The sequence below is a fragment of the Bos grunniens genome, chromosome X (genome assembly GCF_055505025.1).
Source record: "Bos grunniens cultivar Pamir isolate PY7600 chromosome X, Bosgru_T2T1.0, whole genome shotgun sequence".
Taxonomy (NCBI): Eukaryota; Metazoa; Chordata; class Mammalia; order Artiodactyla; family Bovidae; genus Bos; species Bos grunniens.
The window spans coordinates 20,647,745-20,670,696 of record NC_141194.1 but is presented as its reverse complement, the minus strand read 5'-3'; the positions used below and the strand labels follow the sequence as shown (position 1 = coordinate 20,670,696).

General features: G+C 36.2%; 1 protein-coding gene across 2 annotated transcripts in view; it reads left to right on the top strand.

Annotated features, from left to right (window-relative positions):
* KLHL15 (kelch like family member 15) overlaps positions 1-22,952 on the top strand; it is a 34,331-nt gene that overhangs the window by 3,986 nt on the left and 7,393 nt on the right. Inside the window, exons 3-4 of one of the 2 annotated variants that reach the window (XM_086389339.1) lie at positions 3,054-3,104; positions 9,195-9,906. In XM_086389339.1, coding sequence (XP_086245465.1) covers positions 9,202-9,906 — 705 coding nt within the window. In that variant the 5' untranslated portion in view covers positions 3,054-3,104; positions 9,195-9,201. The remainder of the gene's footprint in view (positions 1-3,053; positions 3,105-9,194; positions 9,907-22,952) is intronic. The other variant, XM_086389338.1, reaches the window with a different exon arrangement.

The window sequence follows — 22,952 nt, the reverse complement described above, 5'->3', positions numbered from 1 at the left end:
TAGCCTGTATCTCATTTAGTATACTGTGGAGAAAAAACAGAAAGGGAAAAGGAAGATTTTCTGTTGAATATGGTGGGTGGGTGGTTTTCTCTTTTAAAGAGGGGTTGCGGGGTGGGGGGTGCCTCACCAAGATAAAACACTGGAGTAAAGATCTAAAGGGAGCCATGTATGTTGGGATTAGTGATCCAGTCAGAGGGAACGGCAAGTTTAGGGGCTTTAAGGTGGGTGTGTTGACTGGTTTTCAAGAAGCAGCAAAGAGGCTAGTGTGTCTGGGACAGGGTGAACAAGGGGCAGGAATTAGGAGATAATTATTATTTATTACTGCTGTTCTAGGAGTCACTGGAGAAACTCATAGTTCATCTTTGCCATGGGTGTGTGTTTGTGTGTATATATATACACACATATACATATATATACTGCTGGTCCGAAAGTGGGAGGCCTTTTCAGAATTAAAAATTTTAACTTTGGAATAAAGAAACTAGAAAAGGCAAGATATTTCCTCAGGCTTTCTGTTTTTAATATAAGCCCTTTAAAATTCATCTGGCTGAATCACTGAAGCAGATAGAAACGAATAGAAGATTTATTCTTTGTCTCTGATAAGATCATTGAATTTAGTTAATGATTCTGCATCACTTAAAAGATTTACAGGAAATCCGTATCATAACATTAAGACCTTCCAGAAGGTTCAGTTTAGTTGTTTACTTCTTGTGTAAAACTAAGATGTTAACATTATAGTATTGATGATTTCATGTTAGAAAGTAACTTAGAAGATTTGGGGTTTTATTCCCCAGTAGAGGCTTTTCCTAGAATTCTCACTGGATCCAATCTCTAAAGGCTAGGGAAGCTGTTTTCCATGACATCACTCTTGGACTACTTTTACTTGTGAGGAATAAGCAGAGGAGCATTAAATTAAAATCTTCTGATGAAAAAATAGCATTGAAACAGGAGTGGGGTTTTTTTCTCATAAGGGTTCTTTTTATTATAGGATGACTAAATGCTAAACATACCTGAAAAATGAAGTAATTTAGATAACAGATGCCAACTGGGAGGCTGGAGGACCCAGAGCCTTCCTAAAAGCTTAGTTAAATAGTCATTGGCAGTTTGGTACTGAGTTATAAAAACATTCTGATGGACAAGAAAGAATTTCCAGTACTAAACAAATTAGTTAACTTAGGCAGCCTTTTCTCTAATATTAGACTTAATTGTTTCTCAATTTGAGCAGTATATCTCAGGGTAAAAGGGCTATGAATAGAGCTAATAAAGTTGGTCTGTTTTTGAATTTTTCTTTCCTTTTAGATTAAGTTGGTCACTTTGAGATTGTTAAATAAAAGATTTTTACTTTATAGATTAAAGAAATTGTGAGGAATTTTATGACTCAGAAATTAATTCTATTTTTATCTATAGTAAGCCTTGCGTTTTTTTTTTTTTTAGTATGCAACTATGGCATTTTCTACATAGGGTTTAACATTGGTAGGCTAACAGTTTGAGGATAAAGGTAATATGAAATAATTTCAAATTTTCACTGAAGATGTGCATATCAACCTCTGAGAATCTAGCTTTGGTACTGAATAAATTAGGGATTTGTATGAATTTTCAAGCAGCTGTGGGGATAGTGTGAAAGCATTAAATTTTTGCTTATGGCATAAATATGGAGGTTAGTTAATTTTGAAACATCTCTACTTGCCTAGAATTTTGCCTTCCAATCAGAGTGACAGCCTTCTAGCTGAAAAGGAAGCATTTAATTTCTTTGCCTTTGAGTTCCTGTCTAGTTTTACCCTCATCAGACTTTGTTTACTCGTCACTAGAGAGTTTGAACTGTTAGAAATTTCTGTGGTATAAATAGCAATAATGGTCTTTCAGAGCAGAGGTGGGAAGAGGTTGCTTTGTGTATGTGTGTGTGTATTGTCATTTATCTCTTGTACAGTAAGTGGCACTTACTTTTTGGTCTTAGAACGTCATTATATTCTTAAAATTTATTGGAATCTCAAAGAGCTTTTGTTTATGTGGGTTGTATCTATTTATATTGAGCATTTTAGAAATTAAAACTGGGAAGTTTGAAAAAATACTTAAAATGAATTTAAAGTCCCATTACTTGTTAATTCTAAATTTTTTTTTCTGGCCTCACCAGGGCCTGTGGGATCTTAGTTCCTGAGCCCGCTGCATTGGGAGCTCAGAGTCTTAACCACTGGACCACCAGGGAAGTTCCTAAATAGCATTTTTTAAATGAAAAATAACTACTTTCCCAAACAACAAAATACTTAGAAGAATGGCATAGTTTTATTACATTTTTGAAAGTCTCTTTAATGTCTGGCTTAATAAAAAACAATGGCTTCTTATCATTTCTTATCACATGTAGTCTCTGGAAAACACTGAGAGAATGAAAGTAAACAAGAAAAATCACTTTTAAAATTATTATGAAAATTGTTTTGATCTCACAAAGTCCTCTGTGGAGACTGAAGCCCCTGGACCACACTTTGAGAAATACTATACCACTCATTCTCATGCATAGAGAATGTGAGGCTTTCGTTTTTCTTTAGTCAGTGCCAAGTTTATGGAATAGGACAAACTCCAGTGTTTCTTTCCTGATAATATAAGTATGCCTTGTCATTTAGTTTAAGTTGGTTCCCCTTTTGAAAAAAACCTACTGTTTGAAATTCTGAAGGCCAAATGTAGAATACAGAAGTGTAGAAGGCCAAGGGTATGCAGGTTTATAAACCCATGATTTCTCTTAATCTGACTTACCTGTTTTCAAGAGTGAGGATACATGATTTTTGTACACTGAGCATTTTGTTTGTTAGTAAATAACTTTTCTCAAAGCTCCTTAACAGATTTTTTTTCCAAACCTCATTGATTTTGTAGAATTACTTGATTTTGTTTACTTTTAGTGATTAGTTCTTACAATTATTAATTCCTTAAATTTCTATAATTATATAAATTTTATGTTTTCCTTTTTTGTATTTTTCTTACACTTTTTCTTGTTATTTGTTTATATGTGTTTTTTGTGTGTTATTTTTGTTTTATTTTAATTTAAGCCTTTTTTTTTTTCTTTATAGCTTCCAGGGTATGGATTGTGAACAAGGTGGTTTTGTTTCACGTGTTCATTTGTAAGTTTGGTTGTTTGATGCCTTAAACATTTATGTTACAGATCCATGCTGTACAACAGAATATAATGCAAGCCACATATGTAATTTACAATTTTCTCATAGCCACAGTTTTAAAAAGTAGAAAACAGGTGAGATTAATTGTAATGTTTTGTTTAACTCAGTATATCCAAAATATTATTCCAACATGTAATCACTATTAAAAATTTGTATAATGAGATATTTTCCTTTTTTTGTACTAAGTCTTCAAAATCTGGTGTTCATTTTACACTTAAAGCACATCTCAATTTGATCTAACCATATTTCCAGTGTTCAAAAACCCCATAGGTTTTTGAACAGCACAAATACAAAGAGTAGTTACTCTTGTTGGGGCAGAAAAGCTAGAAAATTGTGCTTGTGTGAAGAGAAAAAATGGAAAACAATGCCATTGCAAACAAGGTCCAGTGTTTTGACTACCAATACATTTCCTGATCTCTTATAAATTTGCATTGTGGTAAACCTTAGGGTGGTGTGGGGTCTATAGAGGGGAGTTTGAAGGGTGTTAAGTTCCTGTGGTTGTGTGGGTGATAAGGACATTAGGTAAGAGTTAGATAGGGAAGGCAGCATTGATTGACCTCTGGTGGGGTGCTTCCCTCTGGGCTAGACATTTAACTTACCTTAATTTATTTGATCATCACCCCAACTCAATAATAATAGATGATGATTGTTCCTAATATATGGATGGAAACTGAGGTCAGGAAGTTAGATTTCTCCCAGACACACTGATGGTAAGTACTAATAAGTGCTCTGATTTCAAAGATTTTGCTCTTTTCTAGCCACACTATTTTGTATGTTTTGCAAATCAGGTTCTAGCCTTAATTCTGTTTCTAACTAGTTGTATGACCTTGAAGAAAAATATCACCTATGGATATTAGTATCTTCATCTATCAAGTCAGAGGTGGCTTGAGTCCTGGGAGACTACTAAGAAAATAAGCTAGGTTTGAAGTGGTGTTGCTAAGAAGGGTTTCTCCACATTAACTGGACTGTTAAAGGGTCAGGGTTATTTTATTCGTTCCAGTAACAGTAAGTGAAGGGGCGTAATAATAGGCCCTAAGGCTATAGTATACTTGAGGACCATATGCTGTTCTACATTGTCATGTGTATTAACTCGTTTATTTCTCACAGCAGCCTATGAAATAGGCTCTATTAATATTAGTATCCCCTTTTTACAGAGGAGGACATTAGAACACAGAGAGGCTAAGTAGCTTGCCCCAAGGTCACAGAGCTAATAAGAGATACAACCAGGATTCAAACACGGGCATCTGACTCCAGACCTGTACTCACTACTGTTTAGAGACTGTATCATGTTGGGCAGTTAACATTGATACTATCGATATACATGCTTCCCATAAAAGTGTAAGATATTGCTACTTCCCTAAAGCTGTCACACTGATAGATGCACAAAGCTTTTTCATGTAGAAAGAGTGACTGCAAATTTCCAAGCTAAAGTGCTTTACACATCTGTAAAATCATATAAAAGTAAAATAAATGAAAGTTTTATGACTAAAAATATTTAGAAATCATCATGTTTAATGCCTTTGTAGATATGGAGATAAGGCCAAGAAAGTTTGAGTAACTTACTCAAAGTATTTCTATTTTAAAACTCTCTTAATTAGGAACCTTGGTTATAGGTAGGAAAAACCCACCTGAGGTAGTAAAGGCCAGTGGGGGGTGGGGGGTGGGATTTATCCTGAGCATGTAAGGATTTCTCTCAGCACCCACTGGCAGGAATGGAGCTGGGCCTAGGAACTGGGAAAATGAAGGCGTTAAGGAGCACTCTCTTTCTTCTGTCTTGGCTTTCCTCTTTTTTCTCAGTTGACTGGCATTCTCTGATACTCAGCCCACATGACAGGCAAAAGTTGGTGCCCACAACTGAGCAGAAGCTACTCTTTGACATGTTCTAGTTCCAGTCATACACAGTGCACGTCTATTTCTTTTTCTTTCTCTCTTCTTTGTAGATTCTCGACACAGGAGCACTCATCTTAATTCATATTTCCCAGCCCATCTGACCGAATCTGACATACTGTTAGTGTGTCCATGGAAGCCTGTCTGCTAGGAACCCCCGCTCTGTGGGCTGGGTGCCTAGAGGACAGCAGGTGCTGCCCTTACATCTAAAGGCCGAAAGGATCTTTTGCCTCACAGCTTACCAATTCCCTCCCACCTCCTTTGTGCTATGATGTTTACACCATATTAAGTATCTGGAAGCTAGGTTACTTTTTTTTTGAGAAAGCATAGTGTCTCCTTGAAAAACTTTGCTTTAGATGGAATCTTTGTCAGAAAGGTGAATATTAGCTGTTTGAGACTTTATCACATAGTGATACCTGTTGAATAGAGAGGGTTACTTTGACAAGAAGTGAAATACATGGTATTTTAGGCACTGTCAAATAACAGATAATGACACAAAGCAGTTTCATCTCAAGTATGTGAATGCTGGTGTTCAGCCTTCCATTATTAAATCTGCATTAAAAATGACCAATAAATCTTGATGAGTCAGAGTGATAGTTGGTGTCCTTAATGATCCTGAGAAAGATAGTGAAATACTGAAATTTTCATCCAGTTTAATTTGTTATATTTTTTATTCAAATTATTTTGAAAACTGCTAATTCGTGTGATGTTCATAGCACTCTACTAACCGGAATGTTTAATTATTCGGATACCATGGTGGGTGATGTTCCTTTTGTTCACAGTATGCATTTGTGTATATGTACTTTATATCAGTTGGAAAATTCTAAGTTTATTAAATTTGCCTTTTTCTAAAATATAAATTAATTTATTTTAATTGGAGGCTAATTACTTTACAATATTGTATTGGTTTTGCCATACATCAACATGAATCCGCTGCAGGTATACACGTGTTCCCCATCCTGCCTTTAAAAGTAATTCAAGAAATAAAATCTGATAGCTTGCTTTAATCTTGAATGTGTTAGTAAAGTAGTTCTGCCAAGCATTGATTACAGTGTCTAAAATATTTTGTATCGATTTTCCAAATTATAGACAGCTCTCTTGTGTTCTCCCTTTCCAAAATGAAAGTATAAAGCTTTTGGATTAATGGATTACTAATAAAAATTTTGATGTAAAGTATCTTGTGCATACTTTACTGTCTTAAGTAGGTTAACGTAAGTGAGCATGTAGTATAATTAATAAGACTTACAGGTAAGTTAGGGACAAATGGGGAGAAAGAGGTACCTAGAATCCTCTTGATAAGAAGGGAATACAAAAGAAAGAACTGATTGGGGAGAGGAGAGAATTAGGATTCTGCCTAGACATGATTTTGAGATCCCTGTGGTGTACCCAGAGATATCTAACAGGAGATGTGCTATGTAGTACTAGTGTAAGGATAGTGATTGGGACAGTGATGGTCAAGGCATTGGTAAAGGTAAATGTTAGTAGAAACCATGGGTTTAGATGAGCTCTTTGAGGGAAATACAGTGTTTAGATGAAAAGATAAAAGGTGCAAGAATAGAATCCTGGGGAACACCCATGTTTAAGGGATAGCTCAAGAAAAGTAAGTCCAGGAAGGAGACTGAGAAATAAGCAGCCCCAAAATAGGAAGAGAACTAGGAAAATAGAGGCCTGAGGCTGAGAGAGTGATGAGCCAAGGGAGTAAGTCATGCTGCAGAAAGATCCTGAGAAACAAGGGACTATGATGTAACCATTGGATTTGACAGAGGATTTTGTAGATCTTTAAAAATGAGCTTTTTGAAAGCAGTAATATGCTTTTATTGAAGATAGATTAGCAAACACAGATCAGCCAAAAGAAAAAAAAAAGACTTGCCAGATAGTCTCCCGTCCAAAATAACTTTTTTTTTTTTTTTTTTTAGCATTTTAGTTTATTATCCTTTCAGACTTTTTTCTTATTTATTAACAAAGGGTTTTTATTTTCTTGGAGATAACCCCAGACTGGGATAACTACTGAATAAATGGGTTAATATGTCAGGGAGTTAAAATAGAGTGTCAAACAAAGTAGTCAAATCGAGTGATAGCTTGCCCAAAGATTGGAGAGACAGTGCCTGTTAGTACACTAGTCTGTGAAAGCGCCGTTTTTACTCTCGGCAGCTGAAGGCTCTGCCAAACCCAGGGTGCAGAGGGGATTCCTGAATGGTACACACCTTTATGTCTAATAGTGCCTGGCACACAGAGGTGCTCTTTTAGTTAACAAAGGGGAAGGCATCTGTGATAAGAGTGGTGAGGCTGGCAGCGATGGTCTACATGAAGAAGAGGATGGAGCAGGTGCCAGCAGTGACTGGTTCCAGCTGCTTCGCTGGAGGGCTCGTGGCCCACCCAAACACCCAACCAGGGTAAGGAAAGAGGTTGGGAGTTGGGGGTCTGATACCAGAAGATCTAAGCTGGAGAAGGCCAGGTAAAGTTTGGAGGTGACAGACCAAATGAAAGGGGAGGAGAATATTAAGCCAGAGAGTGGGCAGTTGACAAGATTTCAGGTGTGGATCAGTTCCTGACTCTGGTGAGGCCCAGCAGATTTGAGCATAAGATTTTAAAATGGAGTAAGAAGGGAGGTGACACGAGTTTAGGTGATCAGAGAACTTCACCTCTCAGTTTTTGGGTGAGCGATCTTAGGTGAACATTGAAGAGGTGGAGAAAATGACTCTTAGCCAAGTAACACAGTCATCAGCAAATGTGGAGGGAAGAGAGATCAGGATATGTGTATGTGATAAATAACAGGGAGCAATAGAAGGTGGATTTTAACTAAGAGAAAAGCCATATTTTAGAAAAAGGACAGTAGAAAGCCAAGAGAAGGCTCAGGAGGTAGATTGTAAGCTATAGAAGAGCATTTTGTTCTAAGAACATAGAAGAGGGTGTTTCGTTTCATTTTGTTTTGTTTTGTTTTTAAATCAGACTGCAGAGAAAACTTTCTGTGACCACCATGACGCTGTAGGGGAGTTTGTTTACACTGAAGCAAGGTTCTACAGGGCACAGTGGAAAGGGTTGGGAGGGAATTCGTGGATGAGGATGTGTCATAGGGGAGGAAGCTCAGAGGTATGTGAGGGTGAGAGTTGAGGAGAGGACAGATAGTTGGCCTGGGGGGGGTTGTGTGAAAAGAAGAAAATTACTTAGCTTCATAAGACGTCTGATAGACTGAATTATTCTGCTTAAGAGATCTAATTCCACTATTTTGGCTTCATTTCTCTGATATGCAAAAATGCAGTTTAATTTCCTTTAAAATTGTATATTTATGTTTTAAATATATAAGCAATATAAGCTCACTGTTTTAAAACAAGGTTAATGAGGTAAGTAAGTATACTCAAAATTTCCTGAAATCCCACTACCCCAGGGACATAATTTTGGTATATATTCCTCCAGACTTTTTCTCATCTAAACATATATATATGTGTGTGTGTATTTAATATTTGAAAATATACTGAGCATACTGTAGTTACCTGCCTTTTTTTCACATAACAATGCATAGTAAATGTTATTTGTCAGAATTAGGTATATTGCTGCCATCATTTTTAGTTACTACAGTAATCCATTATAGGACTGTACCATACTTGTTTCTGTTGTTGGGCTTTTGAATACTTTCCAGTTTTTTAAATCATAAATGAGGCTAGAAAGAAAAACCTTTGTGTGTACAAGTTGGCATATCTATCTGATTATTTTCTTTGGGTAAGTTTCAAGGTCAGTTTAAGTTTGGGTAAGTTTCAAGGTCAACAGTATACTTTTTGGTTTAATTTCTTTTTTGTCTCTCTTTCTCACGATTTAGCATTTGGCTAAGAAATTCTTTTTGGTTGATGATTTGGGGACATGTTTAAATATATTTGGTAAACAGTGTAAAGTCACTGTGATAGGCATATATTTGTAAGTTAATAATTTACTGTTGTTGAATAGATATTTAATAGATTTTTTTCACCAGGTAGGGGAGCCAAAAATATTAACCTGCAAATCTTTAAGTTGTCTTCTTCCAAAGGGTTTGTATATGTGAGACTTAACACAGTAGAATTGAGATAATTTTAAAAATTGTTTAAGTTCTAAGTTAATAATGTCTTTAGAATGCATGGAAATGATTAACACAGTTTTCTTTGATTACTTTTTTTCCAGGTGATCCATGGCAGGGGACATGGAAGGATTCTGTTCCTCCATCCATGACACCAGTGTCTCTGCTGGGTTCAGAGCACTGTATGAGGAGGGATTGCTTCTTGATGTCACTCTGGTTATTGAAGACCATCAGTTCCAGGCCCATAAAGCACTCTTGGCTACCCAGAGTGATTACTTCAGAATTATGTTTACTGCAGACATGAGGGAGCGGGATCAGAACAAAATTCACTTAAAAGGTCTAACTGCTACAGGCTTCAGCCACGTCCTTCAGTTTATGTACTATGGAACTATAGAACTGAGTATGAGTACAGTTCACGAGATTCTTCAGGCTGCCATGTATGTTCAACTTATAGAGGTGGTGAAGTTCTGCTGCTCTTTCCTGTTAGCGAAAATCTGCTTAGAAAATTGTGCAGAAATTATGAGACTCTTAGATGATTTCGGTGTAAACATCGAAGGAGTCAGGGAGAAGTTGGATACTTTTCTGCTAGACAACTTTGTACCACTCATGTCCAGGCCTGACTTCCTGTCTTACCTGAGCTTTGAGAAGCTCATGTCTTACTTGGATAATGATCATCTGAGCAGATTCCCAGAGATAGAGCTGTACGAGGCTGTGCAGTCTTGGCTGCGGCATGATAGAAGACGCTGGAGACATACCGATACCATCATTCAGAACATCAGATTTTGTCTGATGACCCCATCCAGTGTTTTTGAAAAGGTTGGTGCATTTGAAAGAAATAGACAAGACTCATCATTTAGTTAATAAGGCAGCATGTCTTTAGAGATAAGATTCCCAGGCTTGGTTTGAGCCAAAAAGGGAATGAATAGTTTTTAAGAATAGTTACATATAAGAAGTCTAATTTGTTGTAGCTTGCGTATTTAGGTTTTTTAAAAACACATTTTGTGGTTAAAAGATGGACCAGGTAGGTGGTAAAGTAGTTTCACTTAGAAGGTACTTTTAAAGTTGAAGTATAATTATTTAATCTAAAAGATTGTAAGTTTGCTTTAGCTTCTCATTCTTTTCACAGAGTAATTAAATCTGAACTGGGTCAGTCTAGCTCTCTTTTTAAAAATTAATTTAAGTGATCCATACTGAAATTAGAGTCGAGAGGAGTTTTATAGTTCTGAATGTTAAACATTAACACAACCTTTTATTCCTCTAAAATGTAGTAAGGAGGAACATAAAATAGACGTTGAAAAGCAGTAGGCCTTGGTGGTGATTTTCTTCCCTTCTCTTACCTAGTTCTGCATCCCCCTCTTTGTCCATTCCCCGCCTCACCCCGCTGCCCCGCACTGTGAATACTAACTACATTTAACCATGAAAACATATATTTGTCCAAAACCGTTGTTTTTGGCATTTCAAAGCAAATAAGACTATAAATAAATCTTCTATCTACATTGATCAAACATTCCTGTGTACCTTTTCCCATGTAACAGTTCTGCTATCTTAAAATTGTCTTTCTCCAAAACAGCCTTGGCCTTTTTGCATGTAAGCATTTTTCGTTTTTTACCAGTCTCAGTTGTGATCCTTTCTTGCCCAAAGGAGAGAAAGCATTTTCGGTAATTGCTTAACTTAATTGGTTTCTAATCACATGGTTACCTCTGAGGCTCTGTTTACCTCTTGCATCTTTTCTTCTTTCTAGAAAGCATACTTAAATCTTTGGTTGACACCCTTCATGTTAGGTAGTTCCTCAGTTTTAGTTACCAGACCTGGTGATAAAAATACAATATTTGCAAAGAAGGGTTGTTTATACCATTTGAAAAATAAGCAAATTTGTGCCTTAAATAACACTCGGCAGCCTGGGATGTGTTTTTTCCCCCTCTGAAATGGTGTGAAATATCATTAAATTATACTTTCAATAGATAACTCAATTTTGTGGGATTTTATCTTTATTCTCAGAATGTACTGATACGGCAGACATAATTGAAACTAAAGAATACACTTCTTAATTACTTTTTGTTCAGTGATAATCAGCCCCATGTCAGCAGTGCAAATCATTTTTCTCTGCTGTTTTGATTTTTTTATTGTTTTTATTGCCTTCTTTTCCTGGGGAATCCTGTTTTGTCTTTACATGTTAGATGCAGATGCTTTCCCACTACTAAAGCAAACAACCTTGCCCTCCCCAACTTCAGTTTAGATGGAGGTGCTCATGAAATAGAAAATAAAATAAAATTTTCCCTCTTGTAAGACATTATGATGGGTAATTGATAGCAGTAAGTGATTTTTTAGTGCTGAGTTGCAAGAGAGAGGTAATTCTACACAACCATAATACCATTATTGAAATTAACAGTCTTTCCTTAATATCATGTAATATCCCAGTTTATTTTCTGATATTCTCAGTTATCTCCAAGATGTCTTTTTTAAGCTGTTTTTTGAAGATTTAATCAAGGTTCATATAGCACATTAGTTATGATGTCTCTCTTTTAATCTGGAATGGTCCTTTCTTTTTCTTGTTTATGCTGAGGATACTCAAACATATAAAAAGTTGAAAGAATAGTATAATGAATAGCTATGTAACTATCACCTAGATTCAAGAACTGTTAACATTTTACCATATTTTCTCTATATAGATTTTCCTTTGCTGAATCTTAGAGAATAAGTTGAAAATACAACATCTTGTCTCTTAATACTTATTAACATAACTCTTCTAAGAATAACGATGTTTTCCTACTCAAGTTCAATACATTTCACCCAGGAAAATTAACAGTAAGACCCTAGTATCAACTAATAGCTAGTTAATATTCAAAGTTGTCCCCCAAATGCCCTACAATCCAGTCATGGTTTATGCATTGCTTTTAGTTATCATGTCTTTTTAATCTTTCTTAATCTAAAACAGTCCACTTTTTTTTTTTTTTGAGAAAAATCAAATTAGCAATTATCTTAGTGTGTCCCCACATTCTGGATTTATCAGATTTCCTTGTGTTGATGTTAACTTAGTTGCTCTCTTCCTTATATTTCCTATTAACACATCTAACATCTAGCATCCTGTATTTTCAGGAACAGTTACAGGAAAATATTGTTGTAATGCCAGAGAAAGTCTTGGAAAACCGCTTAGCAGCTCTGATCAAACTTAGAATTTACCATTCTTTTTTGTATTAGGAGGTTAAGTAGCCCCAAATCATCAAGGACTTCATTCACAGTATTCTGTGTTAGGTTTCTTTTACATTCATAAAGTTCCCCTCCCTTTAAAAAATTTGGAACTCTTCCATTCAATTTATAGAAACTGAAACTAGCTAAAGTGTCAAAATTAAAAGATTATTCTTTCTTACTTAAAAAAAGTTGTATATTTATAACTCTAGAACTGCTCTGTTCAGTACAGTCACCGCTTGTGGCTTTTGAATACTTGAAATGTGACACATCTGATTTGAGATTTCAAAGATTAAAAGATGACAAAAAGGATATAAATTACCTCATTACTAACTTTTATATTGATTATATGTTGAAATGATATTTTGGATATATTGGATTAAACAAAATACATTATTAAGGTCAATTTTACCTTTTTACTTCTTAAAATATGGCTGATAGAAAGTATAAAAATTATATCTCTGGCTCACATTTGTGGCTCAGATCATCTTTCTGTTGCACCAAGCTGCTCTAGAAGTTCAAGGAGTTAAGTTGTGCTTTAGAAACTCTAAAGGTGCATACGTTAAACAGCCTTTTTCACATATTTAACCCCTCTCCTGGAGTTTTAGCCTTTAGAAATGTTCTGTTAGGTTTAGTGTTCAATTAACAGATACTTTATCTAATTATTCTATTGATGCAGATAACTTGAGAATAGCATTTCTTTGTCTGAATCCTTCCCCTGGCCCCAGGACAATTTAAAAGTGATTGAACAGAACTTGGTGAAGGAATCTTGAGAGATTTTAATTCTTCTTGGGTAGTTAACGCTCAATCAGATCTGAGCAGTGGCTTTGTAAGGGGTCATTCTGCCTCTCCCCAAGGAAGAGCCCCCACTGATTCCAGGGACCTGGATCATGCCCTCTAGATCTGCCAGAGTCTTTGGGTTTATTCTTTTCCCCTAGTCCTCTACTAGAATTTCCCCCCAGCTGAAAACAGACTGTCTTAAACTTCTGTACTGTATACTCTGGGATAGGATCTTCACCCAAGAGACCAAGACTCCCAGATTTCCACACCAAGTTCCTTCGAGGCAGTGATTCTCCTAATCTGAACACCTTACACATAACATGCCAGGCCATGCTCTACACATAGGCAAAGTTAATAGGTTCTCTGTTTTGTAGCTAGGGAAACAGGCTCAGAATGGTCTGGGAGTCTTATCCCAGAGTAGGTGGCACTGTCCAGACTGGAACCCAGGTCTGCTTGCTTCTCAGTTCAAGCTACTGGAGTAGGGAGAGGAAAAGATTCTGTGGTGCAGGAAGCATGTAATTAACCCTGTGGCCCTGCCTGGGTGGCTTAAAAGTTGGTACAGAGATGTGAAAATCCTAACATGTTTGCATGAATGAAACATAGCCTAAAAATTTTAATGGCACTGAAAAAGGTATAAGATATGGAAATAAGATATGAAAGCACAATTCTGGAGTTTTTACTGCGTAATCAAGGAAAGCTGAAAATAAATTTAAGGATCTTGTCCTTTTGATATAGTTGTTAAGGAGTTCTTATGATTCGTTTTATCTATAGTGGATTCCGAGTTTTAATACTAGACATCAATTTCAGTTTTTACATAATGTAAGTGTCTGTGGCATATATTTTTGCAACTCTAATGGTCTTTGCATCTGTTGACAGAGATTAGGCCTGACATTTGTCATTCTGAATTTCACTGATGTGAAGATTTAAATAGTTTTAAACTTTGTTCTCTTTGGTCTTTTAGTTTTTAAGAAACAATTATTGGTTTATCAAAAACATGAAGTGAACATATATTTGGCAAAAGGCACATGTACTTTTTTGTACAGAAGAGATCTTTTTAGCAAATTTGTTACGTTAGTCATTAAAATACTCATATATTGGTTTATCTTCCATATCATAAATATGCATAAAGTAAGATTTAGCATACCAATGATGTCCCTAGAAATTGTATTAATCATAATCATAAAATCTTAAAATTTATCAGAAGAAAATATTTTTGAAGGAATTAGGTTATATAGATGAATTCTGCTTTATTTCAAATATTTCATTTTATAAATTAGTTTATGATATTCAGATACCTAATGTGCTTTTTCCCTCTGATCTGTTAAATGTAATTCACCATATCCCCCCAAACTGAGTTTATATAAACTTTTGAAGAGCAAAACTAATGTTTTAATGAGAAAAGATGTTAATTCTTCACTGAGACTATATTTGGATTTAACAAATCATATCTACGTTTGATAAAATTTGTTGTTATAAGGATATTTACAGCCTTGAGATAATTTTGATAGTCCATTAAAAGATAAATTCATTACTAGTGAATATTAATCCTAGGATCAGAGTGAAATTTTATGCTTAGAAAGGCTGCTGCTGCTGCTGCTAAGTCACTTCAGTCGTGTCCGACTCTGGGCGACCCCATAGACGGCAGCCCACCAGGCTCTGCTGTCCCTGGGATTCTCCAGGCAAGGACACTGGAGTGGGTTGCCATTTCCTTCTCCAATGCATGAAAGTGAAGTCGTTCAGTCGTGTCCGACTCTTCGTGACACGGACTGAACTGGTAGGACTGCAGCCTACCAGGCTCCTCCGCCCATGGGATTTTCCAGGCAAGAGTACTGGAGTGGGGTGCCATTGCCTTCTCTGGCTTAGAAAGGCTAACACTTTTTTTAAAATGTCTTTTACTTAAGGAGCAGAATGTGTGACTTTAAAAGCTACACTGTAAAATGGGGATAAGGTAGGTGTCCTGGACTCACCTTGAAACTGATAGAAAGAATTTAAGTATTACAAGTTTACCTTACTAAGACCCTTATAATACCTTCCTAAGAACATGGTAGCTCTCAGAACTGGTCTTCACAAAGCACTGATAATCTTCCAAATATTTCCCTATCAGTGTAGTTGGTTTATATAGCATTAACAATGGACTGTGACACATAAGGAAACTTATTAATGTGTCATGCTTGGGTGGTATGATATTCTGGTTAATTGAGGCACAACACGCTTGATAGATGATACAGATTAATTCTACTTTATTCCATTTGCTTTTAGCAAGGACACATCTATAAAAAGTGTAGGTGGTATGCACCCTTCAGAATTCTTTCATTTAGGCACTGTAACATGTTTTGACTACTCTCGCACTTGACCAATCCAAAATTTCTGTCCAGAAACCAAACCAATAACTCTAGTGTTACCACAGTTTGCCCCAAAATTCAAAAAAAGTAATTACTTCTAATGAGTTAAGCTACAATCAGACAAATCTGGAGGAAAAATAAATTTCCTTCTAACCCTCACAGTTTTAAAAGAAACAAGCAGTGCTGTATTTGACAGTAAAAATATTTTAAAAAGATAATAACCTGGATTTCAAATGTGAACTTTGATTAGAATTTCTAATAAGCTTGAGTTGTTTTTGAAAAAGTTTAAAATCCCCTTCGTATATTAACAGGACTTATATAGCTATAAACTTGAAATTACTTAAGTCAACTATCATCTCACTTGCCCCTTGGAGTGAAAGCAAGAGATTAGCAGGTTTTTGTTTGAAACGAGGTCAATGGGTTAAGCATACTTTCTTAGTTAATTTAAAATCTTTTTCTACGTGTTTCCTTTTTGCCGACCTCTCCCTTCCAGCCCCTTGGACTTGGATGATTGTAATTAATACGCGTACAGTTTTTAAAAATTACCCAGGGTATTTTTCTCAAGTCTTCTGCCCTTTGTGTATAGATAGGAATGTTCTTATTTTCCACCTTTGATTTGCATTCACTCCAGGTTCAGGTTCCTGGAGAGTGCTGGTAGTCTAGGTGTTGACTGGTGTTCATCCCCTGAAAGAGACTATCTTAAGCTGACAGGAACCTACTAAAATTGGAGTTAAAAAAATTCAACCTTATGTGCTAATTTTCCTTTTAAATAAAAGGGAGATGAAAACAAAAGCACAGAATTGGAAATTAACTGTAGTAAAAGGAAAGGAAGACATGGAATGGGGATAGCATGTTTACCTGTAAAAGGAGAAAAAATTTTTTAATGAATCGGGAAAAAATTAAGGGGAAAAAAAACCATGATAAACAGAAATCGAAAAGGATCAGAGAAGTCAGAAAGTGACTGGAGAAAAAGTTAGGAGCAGGAAAGGAAACACAGGGACATATTAAGATTTTAGGCTTTAAAGTTTTAATTCTCAAATGTAATATTTGCCCAGAAAATGTTCTGTGTCATAGATAAGCCTTGCTCATTCAGAAGTTAGTTTTAGGATTAAACTTTTGACTTTTTTCTACTCTTCCATATTTATAAATAAGATATTTACATAGTTGAGAGTATTTCCATAAATAGGAAAAAAGTGTGTAAAAAAATGTTGTGAATTCTAGAACTTAGTTGTATTCTCTAAATAGTAGTATAAGTAAATGATAAGATGTTCTTAAGTCTTTCAGAATTTTCTACCTTTAGGCTTGTGTACTCTTAATTTCTAGTGGTGCTCTATTACTGTTGCATCAAAATTGGAAGGAAATTAAGCTTTCTAAGCACATTTATTTATTTGGCTGCACAGCGGGGCTTGTGGGATCTTAGTTCCCTGAATAGGGATTGATCCTAGGCCCTTGGCAGCAAAAGCTCCAAGTCCTCACAACTGGACCACCAGGGAGTTCCGTAAGCACATTTATTTATAATTAATTTTTTGGAGTATAGTTGATTTACAGTGTTGTATTAGTTTCTGCTGTACAGCAAAATGAATCAGTTATATATATTCATGTATCCACTCCTTTTTAGATTCTTTTCCCATATAGGTCATTATAGAGTATTGAGTAGAGTTCCTGTGCTATAGTATGTATATGTCAATCCCAATGTCCCAGTTTATTGCCCATCTACCCTCTTGGTAACCATAATTTGTTTTATACATCTGAAACACATTTATTTTTGAGTTAAACATTTTTCACTGTATAGAAAAGTTGAGCAGATAAGAGGGCTCACCAGAGTGTGCTGAAACTCTTATTAGAATATTGTCCTCAGGGAGTCCTCTCCCTTGCTCCCATTTGCCCTGGTCGCTTGCCTTCTGAAGCTCTGTCAATATTTTAGACTTGCCTGCTTAGAGAAGACAGGATGGGTAAATCCTTTTTAAAGTTTGCCTTTACCGTTTGGCATTTGACTGCAATTACAGTATTACTAAGAGGATTTGTGCTTAGCAGGAACTGATATTTTTAAAATAGCCTTATCCCTGGTCATTATTCAGTTTTTCAGGACAAAGGGATTAATTAAAGGCCTTTTGCAGCTAGCTTTTTTGTGATGATTTTGTTTCACATAAATCAGGATCAACTTCATTTCTGAGCATGATTTTATAAATAGACTTCTGATACCAGGATAGATGCTTTTGCAGTATAACATATAAAGATTTCCACATTTTACTGAATATAAAAATCAGTATCAAATGTAGCTGTGGTCCCCAAAGACATAATTTGTTTTCCCACTAAAGTTCCATGACAGTCACTGCTTTATTTCTGGGTATTTGAGAATATTGGATCATGTAGAAAGGATGATAAAACTGACAACCAGGACTCAATCTTCCTTCCACAGGACACCTTATACTCATCATTCCAAATATTAGGTTAGTAGTTGTGAATGTGGGAAGGCCAGAGACATGTCTATTCATGCAGCATATTCCTTTTTATAATGGGAAAATACCTAAACTGGAGGCTTATCCATGGTCACACAGTGGCCTGTGCACAGTATCAAGTCTTAGACCTGGGATCTTGAGTTCAGAGATTATTCTAACCCTCAGTCCCCACCCCTTCTACCTCCCCACAACTGGATAAACTAATAAAAGACATTTTGTTTTGGTTTAGTATAAGTGTATTGGGCATTTTAAAAATCCTTTCAGAAGGTGAAACAGCTGATAATACCTTAAATTAGTTGGCTGAAAACGTAAAATAATTTTTTAGACTGTACCCCTTTTTAGTAGATATTTTTAAATTGTAGATTTTTAATCAAAGTAGTAAGCTCTATGGAAATGCCTGTTTTAATTGTATTGCCTGTTATATTTTAATTCTTTCAAAGTTAAGAATAGTGTAAACAAATTACCTTTAAAAGTTAAAAATTTAATAAGTGGATTATACAACATTTTGACAGTGAGGGGAGAATCATGGAATTTTTACCCAGTGGTAATGGCTAGCTAATAATTCTTTGACTTAATAAATATATTTCTAGGAACCACATTTAAAATTATTAATTTCTCACATTTTCTCTATGTGCATGCACACAATTACATTAAACTAAAAGATTATTAGAGGAGGAAATGGCCAATCCAAAAATCACTGTAGATGGTGATTGCAGCCATGAAATTAAAAGACGCTTACTCCTTGGAAGGAAAGTTATGACCAATCTAGATCGCATATTAAAAAGCAGAGACATTACTTTGCCAACAAAGGTCCGTCTGGTCAAGGCTATGGTTTTTCTAGTAGTTATGTATGGATGTGAGAGTTGGACTGTGAAGAAAGCTGAGAGCCGAAGAATTGATGCTTTTGAACTGTGGTGTTGGAGAAGACTCTTGAGAGGCCCTTGGACTGCAAGGAGATCCAACCAGTCCATCCTAAAGGAGATCAGTCCTGGATGTTCATTGGAAGGACTGATGCTGAGGTGAAACTCCAGTACTTTGGCCACCTCATGCGAGGAGTTGACTCATTGGAAAAGACCCAGATGCTGGGAGGGATTGGGGGCAGGAGGAGAAGGGGACGACACAGGATGGGATGGCTGGATGGCATCACTGACTCAATGGACATGAGTTTGAGTGAACTCCAGGAGTTGGTGATGGACAGGGAGGCCTGGCATGCTGCGATTCATGGGGTCTCAAAGAGTCAGACACAACTAAGCGACTGAACTGAATTGAAAATACTTTCACTTCAAAATGCTTTTCATAATACAATTTTTAAAGTATCAAAGCATGAAAAGTGATAATATATTCTTTCCAAGTTTCAAAATAAGACAGCTTTTTAAATCCTAGAAAGGATAAGGAAAGTAGTTCAGAACATGAAAGAAGTGTTGTCCTTCCCATATTATTTCTTTTGAGAGCACCTGATATACAGATAGGTAAACTGTTATATGAGGAGCCAATGATGAGAGAAATGCTTTCTCTGTTAAAAGGTGAGCCACACATTTCTTTTTGGATAGTCCCCTTCATTAATGCGTTTTAAGTGATTGCATTCACGGAGAAGGTTTTAAGGTTTCGGCCCTATGCTTTCTGTTCTAAAGCAGAGTGTCTGTAATTACTTTGTCTAGGATTTTCAGAGAGACATTAATTTCCTGTTTCTGCCATGAAAGGAGAAGCTAGTTATGCTTATGAATTTTGTGTGGCTTTAGAGTAAAATTGCAGCAATAAGTAGCCCGGAGAAAAGGGCAAGGTAGATCTAGAACTTCTATCCTTGGCAGAGAGAAGTATGAGCTAAACTTCTTTGGTTAGAAGATCTCTTATGGTATAACAGCTATCTCAAAAGGCACAACTTCCATTATGGTGGACTTAGAGGTAGAACAAACTGGGTAAAGGTGTAACTTTGGGACTTCAACATAGTGCTGAAGTGATGTTTGTGAACCCATTGGAACCCAGATATCAAAGGAGCAATGTAGAATGAATAGGGAGAGGACAGAGGGGCCAGAAGATTGGGTATACACAAAGAAAGACTAGGAAATAGACTGTAGGAAGCCATTAAGCTGGTCCCGTTCGATGTGATCTGCAAGAACCTGGGGTTGGAAGGTGGAATGCCATTACAGGCCATGGTGCCTAGTCCTCGTGAGACACTGGATAGGTGGTCATACCTGAAGTTCCTTCAGTGGCAGTATGCTTAGAGGTATACTGCTCTTGACTTTGGGAACATGGACCTGTACCCTTTTTACTAGAGTATTTGTGAAAAGCCAAGTCCCTCACGAGCTCATTAGTAACTATATGTTGTACACATATTAAGTGCATTTTCCCCCTGCATAGACTACCGACTGTGAGTCCATTTTTATTTTTTGAGAATATTATGTATACAGCTCTGCAGGTTTTGTCATTTGACATTTTAAATGTCTGTGTTACTGCATATGGATTAATCTCATTCTTTTTGATTGCATATGTTATATAAGAGAGTTTGTTCAACCAGTTTCATATTGATATGTGAGTTATGCTCAGTTTTTGTGCTCTTACAAATAATAAGGCAGTGAACATCCATTAAGTTGTCAGTCCTGATTACAAAGCTTTTCCTTATATTGGCCTAAAATCTTTCTTTTAGCTTCTACTTACTGGTCTTGAAAACAGGTGCCATCTTTCTCCTGCGTCTTCTGTTGAATTGAAACATCCGTAGTCTGACCACTCTTCCTATGATTTGGATCCCTTTGCTGTCTTCTGGACATGATCCACTTTGTCATCTAAAGTACAGTGGTGGAATTGAGCACTGTCTTAGTTGTGGTTTCACCTGAACAGAGAGGGTGGGGTTGTCTGTTCTTTTAACTTGGTCCACAGTTTTATTAGTTCTGAAGACTGTCATATCCCATTTTTGGTTCGTAGTGAGGGTAGTCAGTTAAAAGCTTTACATTTGAAGTTTGTGGATCCCTGGAGCATTTGATAAAAGCTGTGGACTTCCCACCTCCCACCCCAAATGAATTAACACAGTCATTGTTGGAACTTGGAACTTCACGTGTTTCATGGGTCCCTAGTGTTTCTGTTTTGTTTATGATTAGGCTTTGTTGATTACTTTGCCAAAGTCATAAGTTCTCTCATTCTCTATCAGTGTTGTTACAGCATCAAAAATTAAACCAGAAATGGTCAGTCTTGGCATTGCTTGGTGAGTCTGTTGCCTCCTGGTTTGTAGTGCTTTCTTACATGCAAGTGCTAACAGTTTTTCACAGTTCAGGATCAGTCTCTAGCTAACTGGTTTGTAGTTCAGAAATCTGTCTGGTTTCTAGTCCTCTTCCATTTTCATGATTCCACACAGATTACAGAAAGCAATTAAGCAGCCTTATCTGTGAAGCCTCCTAGGATCTCAGGACATGATTTGCGAGATCAAATGACTTGAACTTGGTGAGAATATCTAGCTGGTTTTTCTTTTTTTCTCAGCCATCTTGGATTTAAGTTTCTTCTTAGTCATTATGTTTGATCTTCAGATTGGAAAGAATATAATATTCTTAGCTGAGAATGGAAATAAGATAGGAGGGTGTTTCTCTTTATCTTTGTAAATATTACATTAACCATGTCACCCAGGGGGGAATTCACTTTTTCCTCTACTTTTTTTTTAACTTTAGCCTCTAAAATGCCATTTATTCACTATCTGGCACTTTGTAAAGTCACAATTCATCCTTAGGCTTTAGCTTTGTTCACAATATTCTTGCAGCTCCATTTCATTCTTCATAATACTTGGTTTATATGCCTGTTTTTTTTTTTTTTTTTTTACCATCTGTTGTAAATGTTTTTTTAACATCTGAATTCCAGAAAGCTCTCTGTGCAGCACATCAGATTTTTTAGATGCTTTCCCCTTTTCTTCCCCTCATCAGTGTGTTTTGCAGTTATGCAGTCAGCATTATACTTTTGAGAGCCTCCAAGCTTTTTCAAGCTTCTTTACAGTTCCTGATCTTGGAATTGATCCTAATTTTCCTTTGAAAATCTTGAAATCTGACTATCCAATATGGGCAGCATTCCCCTTCCTTTTCTTTTTTGATCTCCAGACAATATGGCTGCTTCCTTTAAAGCTTCCTCCTACTTGCATGTCACCAGTCATGCTTTCCTGGTGAAGATTAGGTACAAAGTACCAGTTTTTCTAATTTCTCCTCCAGTTTCTGGAAGACTGAATTTGTACACAAACCAAAAGCACATCATCAGATGCACTAATGTAAACTGAGTGATACTCAAACAGATGTCCCCTGGTCAGTAATAATAGCTAATAGCAGCTGTAATGTTTTCTACACAGCCACATGACAGGCACCATACTAAGTACTTTCCACATAGGATCATCTTGCCCATCTCCTACCTTAGGGTTATGAGGTTTAGGTGATACTGTTGTCCCAATAATACAGATGAGAAAATAGGCTTAAGAATGTTTAGTCACTTGCCCAAAATCACACAGCTTGTGAGCGGGAAAGTCAGATATTTCCTAAATCAAATTCTTAATCACTGTACTGGGCTGTTTGATGCAGTTCTGAATTACTATGCTGATTCTATTACTTTAAAACCTGTGTAACTGTCAGTCTACTGGCTGTGCACAGTAGGCACTTAAATATTTAATTTGAGGTTTATGTTTCTTGTTGATTTCCAGGATATTGCCTTTTAGCTCTTAGAAATCAATAAGAAAAAGATGAGAAAAATGGGTGAGGCACACTATTAGTTCATAGAAGAAACAAATGGAAAATGAAGATTGGAAAAGATGTCTTTTTTTAACTAATCAGACATTTATGATGGTTAGGAGCCCCACTGTTTGAATGACAAGACTCTGTAAATGTGACACATGAAAAAGAATGCAAAAATCTGGAATACCAGAAATAATCACTATTAACACAAGCAAACATACACAAAATTTTATTTAATTGGGATACCAGAGTACTATTGCCTTTTAGAAAATATATTGTGATCGTTCCATGGTAACAAATAGTCTGTTTTAACTGTTTGTATGTGAAGTAAAAGTAGTAGAGGATAAGACCTCAGAGCTTAATCACTTTTCTCTTTACTGAAATTGTTTACCGTTATTATTTAC